This window comes from Podarcis pityusensis (genome assembly GCF_964106645.2).
Source record: "Podarcis pityusensis genome assembly, chromosome: 11".
Lineage (NCBI taxonomy): Eukaryota > Metazoa > Chordata > Lepidosauria > Squamata > Lacertidae > Podarcis > Podarcis pityusensis.
Genome location: NC_138036.1, coordinates 9,192,435 through 9,212,660, shown reverse-complemented (window position 1 = coordinate 9,212,660; position 20,226 = coordinate 9,192,435). Strand labels below are relative to the sequence as shown.

The window sequence follows — 20,226 nt, the reverse complement described above, 5'->3', positions numbered from 1 at the left end:
TTGCACCTATCATAGATAGATAGATAGATAGATAGATAGAGAGTATGGCACATTCCATCCCCCAAAAGGGGCAACAATGCCTTCAGTTTGCCCCCTATTCTGGCAAAAAATAAAACAGAGGTTTCGTTTGCTTGCTTGTTTTTGAAACAGTGATCTTTAAAGGTTCCCTGCAAAAACCACCAAGGTGGATCTGCCTCAGATCTGGCAGGCTTAATTCACTGTGGATCTGGTGGGCCTCTTTTGCCTGCAGGCTTCCTTGACTTATGTGCTAGCATGGATTATGCCATTCTACTAATGGGATGCATTAGGGAAGCAGTCTACTAATGCGTCCCATCAGCGAAAGGTTTTCTGCTTGTGCAATAGGGCTTTGCCCTTCTCCCTCTCCTGTATGCGCTCCAGAACATCAGGGGAACCCCCCAGAATAGATCTAGGGGCTGTGCGAGGAAAGAGAGGGAGAACGTTCTTGCTGTGCAATCGGAAATCCTCGCACAGATGGAAGGGTTGCCTTAGCACTATGATGGATTCCACCAATTCTGCAGAAGTATGTACTGAGAAAGGGACGTGGGTGGCACTGTGGGTTAAACCACAGAGCCTAGGACTTGCCGATCAGAAGGACGGCGGTTCAAATCCCCACGACAGGATGAGCTCCCGTTGCTCAGTCCGTGCTCCTGCCAACCTAGCAGTTCAAAAGCATGAAGTGCAAGTAGATAAATAGGTACCACTCCGGTGGGCAGGTAAACGGCGTTTCCGTGCGCTGCTCTGGTTCACCAGAAGCGGCTTAGTCATGCTGGCCACATGACCTGGAAGCTGTACGCCAGCTCCCTCGCCCAATAAAATGAGATGAGCGCCGCAACCCCAGAGTCGGCCACGACTGGACCTAATGGTCAGGGGTCCCTTTACCTTTTTATGTACTGAGAATGAGCAGGTGTCCTTGGTTAATTGTGAGTGGGGAGGAAAAAGAGAGACCAAGAGCATCAGATAAAGACCACTGCTCATCCTGCTACTCTAAGTTTCATTCCTAACACTAGAAAGCAAAAAGGTCACCAAGTGACCAGAAGGGGGGTGGAAATACCTGATCTTATGCCCTTAACAGCAGTTTTAGCTGCATAAACCAGCAAGCTGTTGCTTTTCACAGATGGTTATCCTTCCTTGCTGTGTGTCAAGCTGCTGCTGGGATACGCAGCAGGAGAAATAAAGTGAAGCTGCCAAGTCGAGGTAGACGGAGAAGGTTTTTCCAGGTTGTGGCAGGCCTTGTCATGCACAGGCGCGACTGAAGCTTCGTATGTTATTCCTTAGCCAGTTATTAGAGAACACATGTAATTTCACAGGAACAGCATAGGGCGGTCAGATTAAAAGTGATGCCAGATATTTCTGCACCTTTGGTTGCTGCACCCTAAGGAACTATAAAAGGTGCAATAGTGCCTGGTTAGAACAGCAGACAAGACCATTGCAATTTATATTCCTGACTCATTAATACTACAATTCTAGACATGCTTACTCAGAAAGTAGGTCTCTTCGAGTGTGTTTTAGTCCCAGTCCTGGTTAAGTGGAAAGAAGACTGTAGCTAGAGGCCTAGCTTTCAATGCAATGGCCAATCTGTCGGAAAGCCCCTAATAAGAAGAATAAGGAACTTCCCTGCACACAAACAACTAGTGTGCCAGCGAGAAATGCTTTAACTCAGGCACCCCCAAACTCGGCCCTCCAGATGTTTTGGGACTACAATTCCCATCATCCCTGACCACTGGTCCTGTTAGCTAGGGATGATGGGAGTTGTAGTCCCAAAACATCTGGAGGGCTGAGTTTGGGGGTGCCTGCTTTAACTTACCCTTCTCCTTGACATCCTAGGGTTGCTGTTTTTTTACATGCGGGGATTTATATGCTGTCCAGCCCCAGCCTGCAAGGATCAAGCAACGTATATTCTGGGTCAAGGACACATAAGAGTAGTGAAGTTTTGCAGGACCAAGGACAGCTCCCTATAAGAGCTTTTAGGGGCAAACACTGAGCTCAGATGGTTGAGCAAGGCAGCTGCACTGTAGATTCTGGTTCCCTGCTGGAGAAGTTTGAGTCCACAACCTCAGGGCAAAGTCAGGTGTCCTCTTTGTCAGGGTGATCTTGGCCTTGGCCTGGGTTAGATCCTGGCAATCCTGTGGCAGAAACCTGCTAATCCATATTTAGAATCGTAGAATTGTGGACTCACTAGGGTCATCTAATGCAACTCCCTGCAACGTAGGAATCTTTTGCCCAACACGGGGCTTGAACCCAGGACCCTGCGATTAAGAGTCTCATACTCTACCAGCTGAGCTATTTGAATACTGTATTTTCCCAGGTATAACACGCTCCCATGTATAAGATGCCCCCTTTTTAAAGCCTCCAACTGATGGTCCTCTCTCTGGCAGAAGACGCCATGCGCCCGCCCAATTGCCCCAGCAACAGCCAATCAACAACACAGCTTGCCACAGCCACTATTAAAACAACCAGTAGCCACTGACAATCTCCAGCTCACGCCAGCAACCAAACCCAAGTCCCATCCCCCAAGGCACTACTCATGTATAAGACGACCCACAATTTTTCACATTATATTTTAAGAAAAAAAGCTTGTCTTATACACGGAAAAGTACGGTATATTTGTTTTTTGTAAATAGATAAATATTTGTTGATATGGAGAGGGGTGGTTAGGGGGGTGAACGACGGGGTGAACAACGGGGTGAAGTAGTAAGTTATGTTTTCTCTGGGTTTATGATCTTTCCAAAGAGAGAAAAGTTTTTATTTTGCAATCTATACTTGTAACCCAGACATTGCGCATGAATGGGAGGGGGGTGAATAACTTTCTTGTACTTGGACCTCCCCCCCCCCCCAGTGCTGCTTATGTCTATAGAGGCCCCACACCAACTCAAAATTGCATCTGGGGTCTGCAAGGCACTTTTTGCCATGGGCAAGATGGTCTCTATTTGCAAGCAACATGACAACCTGTAAAACGTCCCCCTCTTGCAAGGTTTATTAAATCACTCCCCCTCCCCGCGGAAAGAAACCCTGCACTGTACATCAACGTGATATCTTCCATTGCAAGGCTAGAAACTTGTGGAGAGTAACAGAAGCACCAAATCACACATCTCTTCTCCGTAATGATATCAGCAGAGGTCCAGTTCGTAAGCTCAGTCTCCTGGAAGGGGTCTCCAGCCTGTACTGGGCCCGTGGGTAACCCTTGAAATGCGGTCCAGGACTGGGCCAGAATCTGGAGTTTCTGCTAGGAGTCAGTCCAACAGGGCCAAGGCAGGAAACCAGGCAAGGACAGGTACAGGATCTGGCATACAGCAATGTTGCTCCTGGAACCTGGGGCGGGGTCCGTCAGCCTTTTATCTTTGTCGGGGTAACGGCTGGTCCTGATCCCCCGGCGACTCACCTCCCTGTCTTGCCTGAAGGCGAGCACTCCTCCTGCGAGTGCTCAGGCCTCTCCTTCTCTCAGACCTTAGTCTCTGCAGCTCGGGAGACGTCGGTGGGTTACGAGACCCAGGGGCCACCTCAGCCTCCCCTGACCCAACTGGTAGTGGAGCAGCTGTAAGTGATGGCCCAGCTGAAGGCAACGAGGTAATCCCCGCATCTGGAGCCAGGGCAGGATCAGGCCCCTGACTAGGCCCAGCTGGTGTTAGTTGCAGGGGAAACTGTGCAGACTGGGACTCTTCAGGATCAGGCCCCAGACTTGGTTCAGATGATACCTGAGGCAAAGGATCTGGTGCAGATTGAGTCTCCTCTGGTTCCGAGTCTGAGCCCGAGTCCCAGCCCATCACACAGCCAATGTGAACAGTGCTAGGCCCAATAGACTGATGCTCTGGTTCTTGTTGAAGGCACCTTCATACACTTCCATGGTCTCAAGCTTTCTGAAACAAGCCCTGATCCAAAGTCCAACCCAATAAAGTGATCCTAAGCATGGCCACTCAGCAGCTCCATAGAGGCCCATGGGTAGAGGCATGCTTTAGAACAGGCACCCCCAAGCTCTGCCCTCCAGATGTTTTGGGACTACAACTCCCATCACCCCTAGCTAACAGCACCAGTGGTCAGGGATGATGGGAGTTGTAGTCCCAAAACATCTGGAGGGCCGAGTTTGAGGGTGCCTGCTTTAGAACCTGGAGTTCCAGGCCCCCTGTAAATGGAGTTGTTTGATCATGAACATAAGTCAAGGGATCGGGTGGGGTTGCCAGTAATTTCCTTCACCTCTCAGCCAAAAAATAATATACAAGGACCAGCTAAATCCTACTGCTTTTTATAAGCGTCCCTTTTTCTCCTGCAGTATTGAGCTTTTATTTGTATTTGTATTTTGAATTTTTAAAAAAAATTGCACCGGACAGTGACCTTGTGTTCCTCACACAACATCCTGGAATGAAGTTTAGCAACCATGTTTCTGAGCATAATGGAAATGCTGGCACCACGTTGGATACATCTGGTTTTACAACTGCATTACTACAATAAATATCGAGAAGAGATCACAAATGTCACTATTGAATATGCATCATACGCAATAATAGGATTTCTGCAAAGGGCAGATTTAAGTGTACATTGATCAGTGGAAACTAGGAATAAACCAGTCCCTGTAAATATATAGAAAAATCAACAAATCTAAAGTTCATGTTTTAATAATATCTCATCATCTAATATTCTCAGATGACATTGGCTCATTTATATATTGTCCTTTGTCCAAAGAGCTCAGAAAGGTGTGTGAAGAATCTTCCGATTTTATCCACCCAGCAGCCTAATAATAATAATAATAATAATAATAATAATAATAATAATAATAATTTTATTATTTATATGGCTAGGTTGAGAGTTGTTGTCTAGCTTCATGGCTAAAACAAGGATTTGAACTCAGGAATTCTCAGCCTACATAGAGCACTCTGATTTCTTCTGACTGCCTTTAATCTCGTACAGAGTTACTTAATACACAGCTAATTTAAGTCTGCATGTTTCAATGAGTTTACTTCATGTTTAACTGTGGCCTGCGGCTCTTCCTGCTTTTGATGAAATGTTTTGCATTTTCCATTTTATCGAGTGAATATCTTGTCAGCAAGCAGGATCTAGCTGCCCCCAAAACCCTTACAGGGCATTTTGACGGATGGGAGGGGGGTCACATACCTGGCAATCACCTGACCTCGTTGTGACATCAGGTGAACGATTCTCCTTTACCTGCATGGATTGAAATCAAACCATGCAGGTAAAGGCTCAGGGCTTTGCCAGTACCATTCACCGGCTGATTAGTAGTGTCTGCAAACCCCTGTTCCACTGTCAGCACAGTTTGAATTGGTGCCCACGTGGGCCAAGGCACTGGTGTCTGCAGGCGTAAACCCCACTTTTAGAAGGGATCTGCATCTTTATCCACTCAAAACCTCGTGATATATATGAAATCAAGCGTACAACAGGTGGACATGTCTTTGGGGAAATGGCATTGTGCAGTTTAAGACACCGACTGGACTGAATTAAGCCTGAATTAAGCTGCTGGTTGCCCATCACTGATCTATCCTGTAGCTCAGGCATCCCCAAGCTCGGCCTTCCAGATGTTTTGGGTCTACAACTCCCATCATCCCTGACCACTGGTCCTGTTAGCTAGGGATGATGGGAGTTGTAGTCCCAAAACATCTGGAGGGCTGAGTTTGGGAATGCCTGCTGTAGGTCGTTTGTTGTGATTTTATTTATTTATTTAGACAATTTATCTATTATGATTGCCTCTATATGGTGTACAAGTGACTCAACAATATAATAAAGATAACAATTTGTTAACAATTTGTAATATCAGAATGCCTGCTGAAATTAACATCTTTGCTGGGGTATGCACTAAACATATTAGATACACTAGTGTGTACTAAATATATTAGATATACCACTATCTGTATGTATATACACCATCCTGTAAGGTGGGGTTTATACATTTGTTTGACAATTATTGTACACCAACAATTTTGCGCATGGATAGTGTATATGGTTTACAGAGCTGCCTTGTATTGACAGATGTTGTCCATGTGCTGCTTCCCAGATGTTGTTGGACTACAATTCCCAGCATCCCTGACCACTGGCTGGGATGCTAGCTGGGGCTGATGGGTGTTGGAGTCCAACAGTAGTCAACAGGCATCACATTGGCTATCCCTGGTTCAGACAGTACTCAGCCTGTCATCTGCCTCTTATAAGGCAACTTCCTGTGTCCCTGATGTAGTCCCTACTCTCTCTTGGTTGGTTACCCCATGCCTCTGAGTTGGCCTTTACCAGGGATGAAGTCTTTAGTGCAACAGACCCTGTCCTGTGGAACTCCTTGCCAATCATCGCTGGGTGGGAGTTATCCCTGTTTCTTTTAGATGTCTTTTAAAAAAACAGTAGCACTCAGACAGGCCTTTGGAATTTGAAATGTCTGTACCAACCAGCGTTTATTGGCAAGACGCTGAGAGTTTTTAACCCATGTTATTACTCTGTGGTTTTTTCCATTGTATGCTGCCTTGATGTATTTCCTATGCAAGTGTGGTTTGTAAATATATTAGTTAGTTAAATATAAAACTGCATTTAAAATTGGGAGGCGAGGCTTCATCAACTTCAAGCGCTGATATTCTTTTCTGCACACCTTCAGAAAAAGGAGGGTGAACAGATACTTTTTTTAAAAAAAAAGTGGCATTTCTTCACTTTGAGATTTAATATATGTATGTCTTTCTCAAGCCAGATCTCTGGTGCCATAAAACCCTTTTTGTAATATCTCCCCCCCCACACACACAGCCATTTGATGAGGATTCAAAATGAACCTCTGCGTCTGATAAGAAGCAGCATACATGTAAATCAATAACTTTATATTCCTCTCTTCATTAGGCGAACCCATACAGGAAACCAATTCACCTCATTCTCTGAAAAAGGATGTCGAAAACATGGGAAAAGGTAAAAGAGAGAGAAATTATATATAGATAAATAGCTCTCGATCTATCGTTGCCATGTGGCCCTTTGTTTTAGCAGCAATACAAAGACAATTGAGGGGATTTTTCTTTTCTTGTCTTTTTTTTATTCTCCGCCATATTTTAAGCTTGACAAGTAACATATGAATAATATATGGACCTTTTGTGTGGCTATAATTGAGATTAATGCATATGTATCAATCAATACATGACACTGTACTATAATACTTTAAAATAATATATTGCATTGATTTATATTCATGGATTTCTGCACAAAATCTATCCTGGGCCTAAGCAAGACTTTCCACCATGGACACCCTTAAATTGCCACCACCAACACAGACAAGTCTTTGTAATAATGGATTGCGTGGATAAGCAGACTCTCAAGATTTATTTCAGCTGATTAGTAGAAAAATATCTCCTTTCCTCTTGGTCTAGAAGAACTTCAGAAGGTCTTGTTTGAGCAGATAGACTTGCGGCGGAGGCTAGAACAGGAATTCCAGGTCCTGAAAGGAACCGCCTCTTTCCCTGTATTCAGTAAGACAATCATTTATATTATTAATTTTTCTTACTTTATCTCTGTATATTTAAGTGTATGTGAATAACGCTCAAGAGCATCAATTGGTACCAGAGGAGGGTGTTACTTTAGGGGCAAATAGGACCATTGCTGTCAACTTACAGATTTGAAAATAAGGGACCAGCAGCCTCGAAAATAAGGGATCAGCCGCCAAAATAAGGGATCAACAATTACTTTGATGAAATACATATTTTGTTGCGTGCAAATGGCTTTAGATACCTATTAGGTCCATAAATTACCATATAGCATATATTCAACACAAAAAAACAGCAACAATTTGTTGTTGGCAAAGGACAGCTGGACATAGAAAGGGCCCCATTACCTTCAGTAGCTTATTTAAGGGACATCATCAATAAGGGATAGCAGCGGGACATGGTGCTGGGATAAGGGACTGTTCCGCCAAATAAGGGACGCTTGACAGCTATGAATAGGACACTGCCCCACCAAGCTCATTCTGCCCTCAAACAGCCTCCTACCTGCCTGGTGTCTTGCCGAATCCAAGGTGTTTTTTAAAAAAAAGAGATTCAGGGGCAATACAAAACCCAAGTGAGTGAGAAATTTTAAGATTTTATTCTAAACGGAAAGCAATATACACATTACCAAGCAAGCACTTCAAGCTGCCACTTGGAAACCCTCAAGAAGCGGTGAAGTGACTCCCCCAAGTAGTCTCAGTCCGTCCACCAGCTTCTCAGAACTCAGCCCAAAGTCATCTGATTTATAGGTAGCTAACCTGTTAGCCTGTGTGGCTTGCCTGACTGGCTAGTGCTACTAGCTACATGCAGATTATTCATTAGCCACCTCTCCCAATGCCTCACTTTCTTCAAACAATGTCCAACATCAAAAGAAGGTACCCAGTAATATCACTTACTTCCCTTCCAACAGATTAGGGCAAGCTTCCTCAAACTTGGCCCTCCAGATGTTTTGAGACTACAGTTCCCATCATCCCTGACCACTGGTCCTGCTAGCTAGGGATCATGGGAGTTATAGGCCATAAACATCTGAAGGGCCGACTTTGAGGAAGCCTGGATTAGAGCAGCGGTTCTCAACCTGTGGGTCCCCAGATGTTGTTGGACTACAACTCCCATCATCCCTGAGCTCTGGCCTTGCTAGCTAGGAGTGATGGGAGCTGTAGTTCAACAACGTTTGAGGACCCACAAGTTGAGAAAGGCTGGATTAGAGCATTAAAGGCTGCTCTTCAGCCATCAAAGAGTTTAGAGAGGGGGAAGCAAACAGGAGCGGGAATGATAGCCATGTTAGAGCACTAGCTCTAACCTCGAAATACAATTATCTTCCTGGCTTCTTATCAACAGCCAGTCCAGGGGTGGTGATGGTGGTCTCCTTCCTCCTCCTCAGTCTCAGTGTTGCCTCAGTATTATGGACTGGTTGGACGCAGAGGAATGGTGGGAGGAACCAGGTGAGGAACCACCAAAGCAAGAAGGCTTAGAGCACAGGAATTGGTGGTGGGACAACAATGAGTGGTCAGAGACAGAGAGAGAGGGAGAAGACTAGGAAGAAGAGGTGTTAGAAGCTGAAGAGCTAGCAGGGCTTAAGTGAGCAGGGAGAGTCTGTGGCCGAGAGAAGCCCAGAATCAGAGGCAGAAGCTGAAGCAGGAGAGGAGGGAGGCCAAGATGGGTCAGGCTTGTGAAGAGGCATGGGTGCCTCCTCCTCTTGCTGTGACAAGCTCCCCTCCCCTCTGGTCTCCCAGAACCAGAAGAGGCATGAAAAAAAGCAGAGGAGAGGTTGGCTTCATGCAGGCGCAGTCTCCGATTGCTTGGGAAAAGTCTTGGAGACGATGGACTCAAGTGGCTGTGGGGAGGTGGGGACCTTCAGCCTCAGCAACTGATCCATGGGGGCAAGACCTGCTGGGGTTGAGCTGCTGTGCTCATGCCACCAGGTCTGTGCAGACCACGTTCTTGCTAATAAAGAGTTAACTCTAGCTTGAACAGTGTGATTTACTGCCGGCTGACTCCTGACACCCTTGTAGTACTCGCCTGGGAAGAGGATGGGGACAAAACTGGAATTGGCCAGCTCCACCTGTGATTAGTAGGGGACGTGGGTGGCGCTGTGGGTTAAATCACAGAGCCTAGGACTTGCCGATCAGAAGGTCAGCGGTTCGAATCCCCGTGACGGGGTGAGCTCCCGTTGCTCGGTCCCTGCTCCTGCCAACCTAGCAGTTCGAAAGCACGTCAAAGTGCAAGTAGATAAATAGGTACCGCTATGGGGGGAAGGTAAACGGTGTTTCCGTGCACTGCTCTGGTTCACCAGAAGTGGCTTGGTCATGCTGGCCACATGACCCGGAAGCTGTACGCCGGCTCCCTCGGCCAATAAAGCGAGATGAGTGCCGCAACCCCAGAGTTGGTCACGACTGGACCTAATGGTCAGGGGTCCCTTTACCTTTACCTTTTGTTGTTGTTGTTTAGTCGTGTCCGACTCTTCGTGACCCCATGGACCAGATCATGCCAGGCACTTCTGTCTTCCACTGCCTCCCACAGTTTGGTCAAAACGTTTACCTTTACCTGTGATTAACTCTGGCTCCACCTACTGTCTGCCTCCCAGCCTTCTCCCCTATCTGTTCCCAGTGGGCACCAGTCACCACCACAGCGGGTACAAAAAATGTTACAGGTTGGGGACTTTACCCCAGCTGAGCCAGGAACCTGCTAGCTGAGCTGAAAGTTCACTGCATCCTAAACTGCTCATCCCAGTGAATCTTGCCATAGGATCGCCACCTTAATTTATACTATACCTTTCTAGTACAAAAAAAGTACCTAAAAAACCAGAACGGCGTAGTTCAAAAGAGAACGTGCAATTTAGAAAAGCAGCAATGTCAAGTGAACAAAACTGAGAACAGTTTAAGAAATGACAACAACAAACAGCTGCGGTTCAAAGAGCTTGGGGAACAAGGCTGGTTTCCAAAGTGCTGTCGTACATTACCTTACCTGCCAGGTAACGTTATCACGGCAGCTTGGCATTCAGCCATCTGCATTCCCCTATGTTTCCTTTTGGTACCACAGTAAAATTTAAGACTTGCCTCCCCTTCATGTAACTAAAGCCCGCAATGAAACCACACAAAACACAATCTGAATGAAAATGGATAGTCATGTGCTGCTGACCAAGGAAGTGGCGGCGATGGCGTTCGCCAGCTTGAAGAATGTGTGGTCTTGCTGCACCACAAAGCAGTGGTCAATTTTGCTCCAGATTAAAATAGAACGTAAATACCAGGCTATAAACAACTATGGAGAACTAAGGAGTGGGAACATTTAATGCCTGCTTTATAGTTTTGCAGCCTGGTCCTAAGAGTATTGACTCGGGTGCAAGTCCCATAATTGGTTGGGACCTACTCCCAGATTAGGATTAAGTGTGGATAAATTTGCATGTACTTACAGCCAGATGCTATATGCATTTACTTGGACAGAGATCCTGCTGCAATTATACTGAAATTCTGTACACATTTACTTGGAAGTAAACCCTATAGAACTTCATGAGGCTTTGTTCCGGACAGATTGTGTTCCTAGTCCATTTTACTCAGGTTAGTGTGCAGAGAATTGTGGGTGAAGACGAGCAGAACATTTTAAGGGCATCTGAAGTTATTTAATAAAGCCCTGATAGCACAGTGATATTTTAATGCCCTGGAGTGATGAGCTCTGAATTTTCTGTGAGCTACCAGCATATCAGGGAAAAGCCATGTATGGTGGTAGGTCTATTGGCTAGCACCTGTAACATCACTTACAGCCCACTCTGCCTGCTAATCCCCAAAGCAGTTTGGCAAGTTCTGGACGTTTGGGAATTTGAGGGACAAGATAAAGCACTGGTCTTCAACCGGTGGCCTTGACCCAGGCCACATCCTGATCCAAACTGGGTTGCAACAGGAACACTGCCACCATACAAATATATAGTAAAAGATTATGAAACGGTTCCCCAAAGGCATGTTTTGGTAAAAGGTGTGTTTGAAAAGATTGAAGACTACTGGGATAAAGGATTAATGCATATGCTTATAAATGCACACACAGGACCGCAAAATGTTTTTTAAAGGCACAAAATGAGCCCAGGACACAAGGCAGGGGTGAGATGGATAGCTTGATTCAGCTTTGATTTTAATATATAGAGAGACACTTAAGAAATGCTTGAAACACAGAGCGGGTGTGATCTCCTTACCTTTGTGGAAATCCCCTTAAACTACTGTTTTTAAAAGAAATCTATGTCAGGCATGCTTTGGCTAGATCATGGGGTTTTCTTTTTAATCCTAATCTGTATCCGTATTGGATTTACAATTGCCTTTATATATGCAATTGTTGTTTTTTACTGTTATGTCACTTTGAGATGTTTCATGGGAAATGATTTGCAAATGAAATAAATGACAAAAAGGGTAAGATTTTTTTGGGGGGGGGGACTTGTGTGTTTCATTAAGGCTCCCCCTTGCCTTTTCACACTTCATCAAAGGCAAGTTTTGAATTCAGATCCACATTGTGCCTGAGAAGTCTGCTCAGACCATTGCTAAGGATATCTTTGGCCTTTGCAAGCTATAGGTGCAAGGTGTGCTGCTAGCCATGCTCAGAGCCATTGCTTGGATCCAGACATCTTTTCCAAGCCTGGACAGGGTGTCACATCTAGAACCCTAATTCTGCCTTCTGCATGTGGAAATCCACACAGAATTCCAAGGGCTGGTAATGAAGGAATCCCATCTTATCTTGCAGAGTGGATCTGCAGATCGTTCCCACTCGTGCAATACATCGGAATAACAAACTTTTAATGTTGTGTTCCTATTCTACTGGTTTGGTTTTATTTATTTATTTTAAATCCTTTTGCCCTGTAATGATTCTTAATGGACCTTCCTTCTTCTCCCCCCATGTAGATAATTTTCAAGACCAGATGAAGCGGGAGTTGGCCTACAGAGAAGAAATGGTTCAACAGTTACAAATTGTAAGAGAGTGTTCCCTGCTAAAAAAAATGTTAAGCTCTATGTGCTATTGTGGCTTCTTTTCTTTTCCTTTCTTTTCTTTTTAAACTCACTTCATTTTTTGAAATCATCATCATCATCATCTTATTAGTATGCCGCCTTTCCTTATTTGAAACTATGCTCAAGGCGGCTTACAACACGACAAGATTTACATAATTACCAACATAACAGAAGTCATAAACAATAAATAAAACACATCAAAAAGTACACAACCAAATGGAAACAATTTCCACGTAAACCATAAGCTCTAAAACTAAAGATACAACAATTATATCAATAACAGCAACAAGCTCTCTCAACCTCCCGTGAACAATACTCCAGCCCAAGAATCTGTTCAACAACCTCAGCTTTTGTAGCTGGAGTCAGTCCGCACTCCACTCTCCCCGGCCAGATGGGAAAAGGCCAGCAAGGCAGGGTGCAGGTCTTCCAGGGCTCACAGCCAAGATGGTCTCGTTTAAAACAACACAGATAAAAATTAAAAACAATTTAAAAGCAGCCGCAGTCCTTGTGAAGCCTGTCAGGCCCCACCCCGAGCCAGGTGGAAAGAGGCAAGGGCAAGGTCCTTCAAGCCCTCAGCAGGCAGTCCTCCTCTTAAATAACTTGGAAAGATGGTTAAGAATGTGGGCGGGCAGGTCATTCGTATAATAATTTGAGGTGGGCTGAGCATAGGAACCCTGAGACCCCTTCTGTGTGCAAAGCATTCTGATACATGGATAGTGAGCTCCATTCTCCAAGCGTGGAGATCCTTATGTAGCCAAAAAAGCACAAAGCAAAAGAGGATGGTTCAAACGAGCTCTGGTGGAACCCAAAGCTTTGCAGAAGTTCCAGATAGATAGATAGATAGATAGATAGATAGATAGATAGATGATAGAAGGGGTGGGGTGGGGACTTAAAACCCAAGGAGAACTGAACGAGGCCAGTGAGCACAGAATGCTGGTGGACTTTTAGATGGGGAAACTGGGGAAAAAAACACATCAGAAAGGTCATAGCTTAGTAGTACAGCATCTGCCTTGAATTCAAAGGTCCCCAGCATTTCTAGAGTAGAGCTAGGAATGTCCCCTGACTGACACCACGGAGAGTGGCTGCCCAGTCATTGTAAACAGTGTTGAATCAGTTGGACCACTTGTTTGATCTGCTGCTGGGCTATGGTGCTTCTCAAGTTAAATCAGTAGGTGCAATACTGATTTGGGCTAGGATGGGGTCATCATCAAGTTGGCGCAACTTGCAGGAGAAGTCTTCTGCAACCCAGAAAGCATAATCAAGTTTACCTTGTAATTCCAAACAGTCTGCAGATGTTGATGGGAACACTTAAGAGCTAGAATTTTCTCTCAGCAACATATCAACCTCCCAGCGCCCCCTTCTGCCTCCACCTTATCACTACACCCTCCAGCAGAGGAGGGAGTTTAAAGCTTGCAATTAAAAAAAACAACCCTGGATCAATAAGGTTTCATTTTCAGCTTTTGTCCACCGTGGACTTGTAAAGATTCTTTTTTACGATTTCCTGAGCAACTGACTTCCTTGGCTTCCCCAATAATTGGGAAATTGGCAAGACAGTCTCTCTTCTCCCCTGTACATCCTTTGCCACAGGAAATGATATGCTCTCAAACTAAAGCAGGCAATGAACGTGAGGTGAGGCTGCATATGAGGACGACTTCTTGCAAGGAACAATCTCTTCCCGTGTGGTGTAGTGGTTAGAGTGTTGGGCTGAGAGCTGGGAGACCAGGGTTCAAATCCCTTCACAGCCACGAAGTTTCAAGTGTGGCCCTAAGCCCAGATACTGTCTCTCAGCCTTACCTCAAAGGGTTGTTGTGAAGACAACATTGGGAAGTGGAGAACCGCGGAACACCTTAAGCTCATTGGAGACAAAGGTGGACTTTATTATCATTTGACTGTGTATGTTTTGGGGAGCGTGGATTCCATGAGGGTGCAGTTCAGAACATGGTTAAAGGTAAAGGGACCCCTGACCATTAGGTCCAGTCGTGGCCGACTCTGGGGTTGCGGCGCTCATCTTGCTTTATTGGCCGAGGGAGCCAGTGTAGAGCTTCCGGGTCATGTGGCCAGCATGACTAAGCCGCTTCTGGCGAACCAGAGCAGCGCATGGAAACGCCGTTTACCTTCCCACCGGAGCGGTACCTGTTTATCTACTTGCACTTTGACGTGCTTTCGAACTGCTAGGTTGGCAGGAGCAGGGACCGAGCAACGGGAGCTCACCCCGTTGCAGGGATTCGAACCACCAACCTTCTGATCGGCAAGTCCTAGGCTCTGTGGTTTAACCCACAGCGCCACCCACGTCCCTCAGAACTTGGTTACGAGGGAGTAAATCCCCAAGGGAGTGGAATAATGACTGACAACTGGGAAGCGGGGCCGAATGCCGGGCGGAGTTAGTGTGAGTGACAGGTAGAAAGTGCAAAATGGAAAAACAGCAGTTGAAAGGGAGGAAGTGGGACTTGCCCTAAAGTGAAGGCGTTCTGGGAAATGATTTATAATGAATTGAAAAAGGTATTTAAATATACCTTCACTAAGAAACCAGAGGCTTTCCTTCTGGGTATTGTCGGCCAAGGGGTGGCAAAGAAGGATCAGACATTTTTTATGTATGCAACAACAGCAGCAAGGATACTACTCGCAAAACATTGGAAAACTCAAGATCTACCCACACTGGAAGAATGGCAGATACAACTGATAGACTACATGGAACTGGCTGAAATGACCGGCAGAATCCGTGACCTGGGAGAAGAGAGGATTGAGGAGGACTGGAAGAAATTTAAGAACTATTTACAAAAGTATTGCAATTTGAGTGAATGTTAAATAAGATGCTAGATCAAAATAACTGAGCACCACTAAATTTAGAAGTTTTTAAGAAAATAAGTAAGACTGCGAAATTTAGCTTATTTTGAGAATTATAAGATTAGGAAATATAGAAGGGATATAAGAATTTAAATAAGATGATAAATTGCTGACAAAATGTTTTAACGATGAAAATGGGAGCGGGAGATGTGAGGAAGTCCAAAGAAAATGTGAAAATATGTTAAGATCAATGTTACATTGTTTACTATGTTTATTTTTATTGTAAAATTTAATAAATTGCTTTAAAAAAAAAAATGAAAGGGAGGAAGTGGTTGAGAGAGACAGGAATGAGATCACTGAGAAAAAGAGAATGAAAATATATGTAAAAGTTAGTTAGGATAGGTCAGAATTCCATATAAAATGACTACTTATTGTGGATGTTAAATATATATCTATGTTTTAACCGCCCAGGCCCAAAGCTGCTATTTCCATTGGAAAGAAAGCTCCCAGTGATGCCAGTGGGAGCTTTCTCTCTCTCTCTCTCTCTCTCTGTATATATATATATATATATATATATATATATATATATATGTAATCCAAAAAGCAGCTCTGATGAGGATTTTTTCTTCGGAACTGTGGCAGTGGATGCGGAAGGGCTGAACTCTCCCTTCCCACTCACCACAGTCTCCACTCGGTCCTTCTGCTAGCTTGGCTCTTAAAAGAAATTAAATACGCTAGTGCATATGATGCAACTTGCAGACTGACTGAACATCCGATCACAGGGGAAATAGATATATTGATGATGAAAGTGAAGCAGAGCCCTTTTTTGGCAATGTGGAATAGATGTGGGAGAGAGGGGCTTGATCAGGGGGCTTTGGTTTATGATTTGGGGTATAGTAGTAGTAGTAGTAGTAGTAGTAGTAATAATAATAATAATAATAATAATAATAATAATAATACATTCTATTGTTTATGCCCTAGCCACTCTGGGCAGCTTCTAACACATATGAAAACATCATAAAACATTTAACATAGGAAACTTTGCTTTTGGTTTTGTCTGTGAAGTATTGGGAGATGCAATAGTTGCAGCAGATTCTGTCTTTCCCCTGACGACTCCACGGGTGAAGTGGAATTTCCCACGGGGATTTTAGGTGTGAACACGTGGGAACACACTTTCACAAGAACACACAGCAGGGTCTGAGATGCTCCACAGACCACCAGGTGTCCATGCAGACTGTTCTAGAGACATGGGCTCACAGCACACATTGAAAGCACTATGGTACCACAGTCGTGGCTTCCCCCAAGGAATTATGGGGGCTGAAGTTTGTTAAAGGTGCTGTGAGTTGTTAGGAGACCCCTGTTCCATTCCCACAGCTATAATTCCCCAGAGTTGTTTATCAATCAATCCCTTTTCCTGGGGAACTCTTAATTTTGGAAAGCTGGATTTTTCTACTTCAGAGAACTTTTTCTTTCTTCTCCTGAGGCAGAAGTGACGATTTGGTCTACTAATTTATCCCATACACGTATCTGCTCAATATTGTTAGTTGGTTTCGTTTTTTAGCAATTGCTTCCTTGTAAATTGCTTAGTTCTCTTTCGTTGTGGCAAGCGTACCACAGCAAGGAAGAATGTGACATGTGAAGCTGATGTCTCTGTGTGGAGTTCAGCTGACCCACCAATTCCCTGGGTCTTCTTTAAGCTGGGAGCAAGCCCCATTGATTCAGTAGGGTTTGCTTCTGAGAAAAGATGCATAGAATTGTGCTATGAGAAAGCCACTCTTTTTTCCCTTAACATACTCTGTATTACGCTGACGAGAATACTTGCCTGCCTTACAGGACTCCTGTAAGAATCACCTGGGAAGCATCTGGCTTAGCTTTGATTTAAAGTTCTGTCTCATCCTCACATAGAGGCATTTTCTATATCTTTGCAGATCCCCTATGCAGCAAGCTTGATCAGGAAAGAAAAACTCGGCACGCATCTCAGCAAAAGCTAAAGGGCAAGGTGAGTGGTAGTCTAAGGTGGGCTGAGGCTGTGTGCCCAACACACATTTAAGCGGCACACAAAACACTATCAAACCATTCTACATTCTAAATCTTATATTAATAATCCAAAAATTGAGAGAACGAGGTACGAGATCTACTACAAAAGCCGCAAACAGAAAACTCATTCAAATTGTGTCCAAAAGGAAGATTCAGTCTTTAAAGTTCCTTTAGCCAGGCTCCTGTAGATATCAACAAAGGTAAGTTTGATCAAACAAAGTGTCGGCGATGTTACGCTCAAGGTTGACACTTCAATACCTACAGGAGCCTGGCTAAAGAAACTTTAAAGACTGAATTTTCCTTTTGGACACAATTTGAATGAGTTTTCTGTTTGTGGCTTTTGTAGTAGATCTTGTACCTCGCTTTCTCAATTTTTGGATTATTAATATAAGATTTAGAACGTAGAATGGTTTGGTAGTGTTTTGTGTGCCGCTTATGTGCCGCTTACTTCATACTGGTCTACAACGAGAATTGGCAGCATAGGTTCATTTCTTCAACACACATTTAAAGCACATGGCTTCCTGCAAAGGATCCTGGGAGCTGTAGTTTGTTAAGGATGCTGGGGATTGTAGCTCTGTAGGGGGTGAACTACAGTTCCCAGGACCCTTCCCAAGGGAGGAGCAATATACTTTAAGCCTTTGTCACTGCTAACTGCCGCTGTGGTGGTGGTTCTATTGGAAGAGGAATCATGACCCCTTATTCCACGGCAGGGATGACGACTCTATCCCCCGTGGCACTATCTGGCAATCTTCTGCTTCTCTCTTTTCCCAGAGAGAAACCTACCAAATAAGCTAAGCAGAGGAAGGGGTTGGTTACACTAGCATGCATGGCTAAAGGGTTAATCTGCCATGCTGATTCTGGAAAAATTCAGAAAAACTACAATTGATCCGAATGTCACAAACTAGTGCGCAACCTTCTGAGTCCACCAAAACTCTTTTATCAAACCTGATGTTCAACAAACTGGGAAGGGAGGATGAGAAAAAGGGCTGACTTGATAGGGAAGCTCGTAATGTGGTCAAAAATGCCTTTTTGTCATAAAACCTTAGGAGGAACACGTCATGGGGATTGTTACGAAGAGCATCTTCATGTCAGAATTGCCCCCTGCACTGCGGATGTTAAATTCACGGCATGAACTTCATGACCTCTATTCTTGCTAGTTCTTAAAACAAGGGAAGCAAATTATCTAGGAATGCTTAGATGGACAAGTAGAAATAACTTACAGTAGCTCCCCAAGAACACAACCAAAAATTCAGAGCTTAGCTAGGTCCCACCACTGAGCCAATGTTTCGGAGGTGCTTTCTGCTTGATTCTGCCCGTCCCCTCGGTCACTTCTTCCCTCCATGCATGTGAGTGTGGGGACACCCACACACTTTGCTTTACCATAGGTCACCTCTGTGCCTTTTTAGGATTCAAAGGTGTTATGTACTGAGTTGAATAGGATCCAAAATGCAGCAGTATGATTGGTCCTAGAACAATAGGATTCAGAATGCAGCAGTCTGATTGGTCCTAGAACAATAGGATCCAAAATGCAGCAGTCTGATTGGTCCTAGAACAATAAGATTCAGAATGCAGCAGTCTGATTGGTCCTAGAACAATGCAGCAGTATGATTGGTCTGCAGGAGCCACCCATTCCTGCTCCAGGTGGAATTGAATCCGCAACCTGATTGGCCTACAGGAGAATCCAGGAATTAGCCGATCACGTGTGTCCCATTGTGTAAATAATGTATACAAAGCAGATATTTTGGGGAAACTTTTATTCCTCCTCACCACTATGAGCTGAATAAAGAGCATAAAATCCACACTCAACTCCAAGTATATTTCAGAAGGTATCCCTTGAAACATTTTCTGCACCAGAAAATAATTCCACTAGGGTACAAGGACAGCTATTAGTTCATTTGATCGCAGTTTGTAGCACAATTCAGCATCCTAAATTGACCCACCGCATCATGTTGTGTCAACATGGATTTACTGGAGCCCTTTGAAATAAAGATCTCACACTAAATTGGCATGTAATTCAGAATTAGCTGGATATGTGCCAAAGTAGACACATGAGAGATGATTCATCTACATGACATTCCCATTCCATGAAGCCAACTTCATTAGTATAATCCTGAATACCTGAGGAAACATTTAGATCAGGGGTGGGGAATTTGTGACCTTCCAGATGCTAATGTTCTACATCCTCCAGATGTTGACCATTCCCATGCTGGCTGGGACTGTTGGGAGGTAGGAACCCAACAACATCTGAAGAGCCACAGGTTCCCAACCCTTGTTTTAGGTCTTGTCCCAATCACTTCTCAGTCTTTCAGCTGAGATCAAGCATAGATTTTGTTTTATGTATCTGTTTATAAATGGATACATGGGAATGTGAGTTATATGACTACCAACCATTTGTCCACCTAACGCGATGTGTCTACTCTGATTGACAGCAGCTCTCCAAGGTCTCCAGGAGAGGTTCTTCCCATCACCCGATCCTTTTAACTGGAGATACCAGAGTTTGAACTTGGTATCTCCTACAGGCAATGCATAGAATCATCACATTGTAGAGTCAGGAGGGACCGCAAGGCTCATATGGTCCTACGCCCTGTGGTAGCATTCCCAAAGCAAGGAAGGATTGGACTCTGATTAATAAAATACAGACAAGGCTTGACAGCAAGACTCTGGGCAGAGTGCGTATAATAATAATTCCTGTCCACCCCTCGGCCCAGGTCGTTTTATTCACAAAAGAACTTTTTACACAGTGTTCCTAAGAACCAATCAGATTTCCTCTGAGCATTTCAAAAACCCCACGTGGGGACAAAGTTAAAGTTAAAACTACAAAGAGCTAATTTGAGCATGCATAGTAGTTCAGAGTAAATAAAAGAGGAAGCAAGGAGGAATGCTTTTAGGAAACCCCGGAGGTCATAAACAGGAGAGGCAGGATTTACCATCTCCTTGTGACCTCTCTTCCTGGCCCTTAA

General features: G+C 44.4%; 1 protein-coding gene across 1 annotated transcript in view; it reads left to right on the top strand.

Moving 5' to 3' along the window:
- SKOR2 (SKI family transcriptional corepressor 2) overlaps window positions 1-20,226 on the top strand; it is a gene marked incomplete at its 5' end in the record, with an annotated part of 32,973 nt that overhangs the window by 11,253 nt on the left and 1,494 nt on the right. The window contains 4 exons of the mRNA XM_080972110.1: window positions 6,835-6,900; window positions 7,353-7,451; window positions 12,341-12,408; window positions 17,158-17,228. Coding sequence (XP_080828236.1) covers window positions 6,835-6,900; window positions 7,353-7,451; window positions 12,341-12,408; window positions 17,158-17,220 — 296 coding nt within the window. The 3' untranslated portion in view covers window positions 17,221-17,228. The remainder of the gene's footprint in view (window positions 1-6,834; window positions 6,901-7,352; window positions 7,452-12,340; window positions 12,409-17,157; window positions 17,229-20,226) is intronic.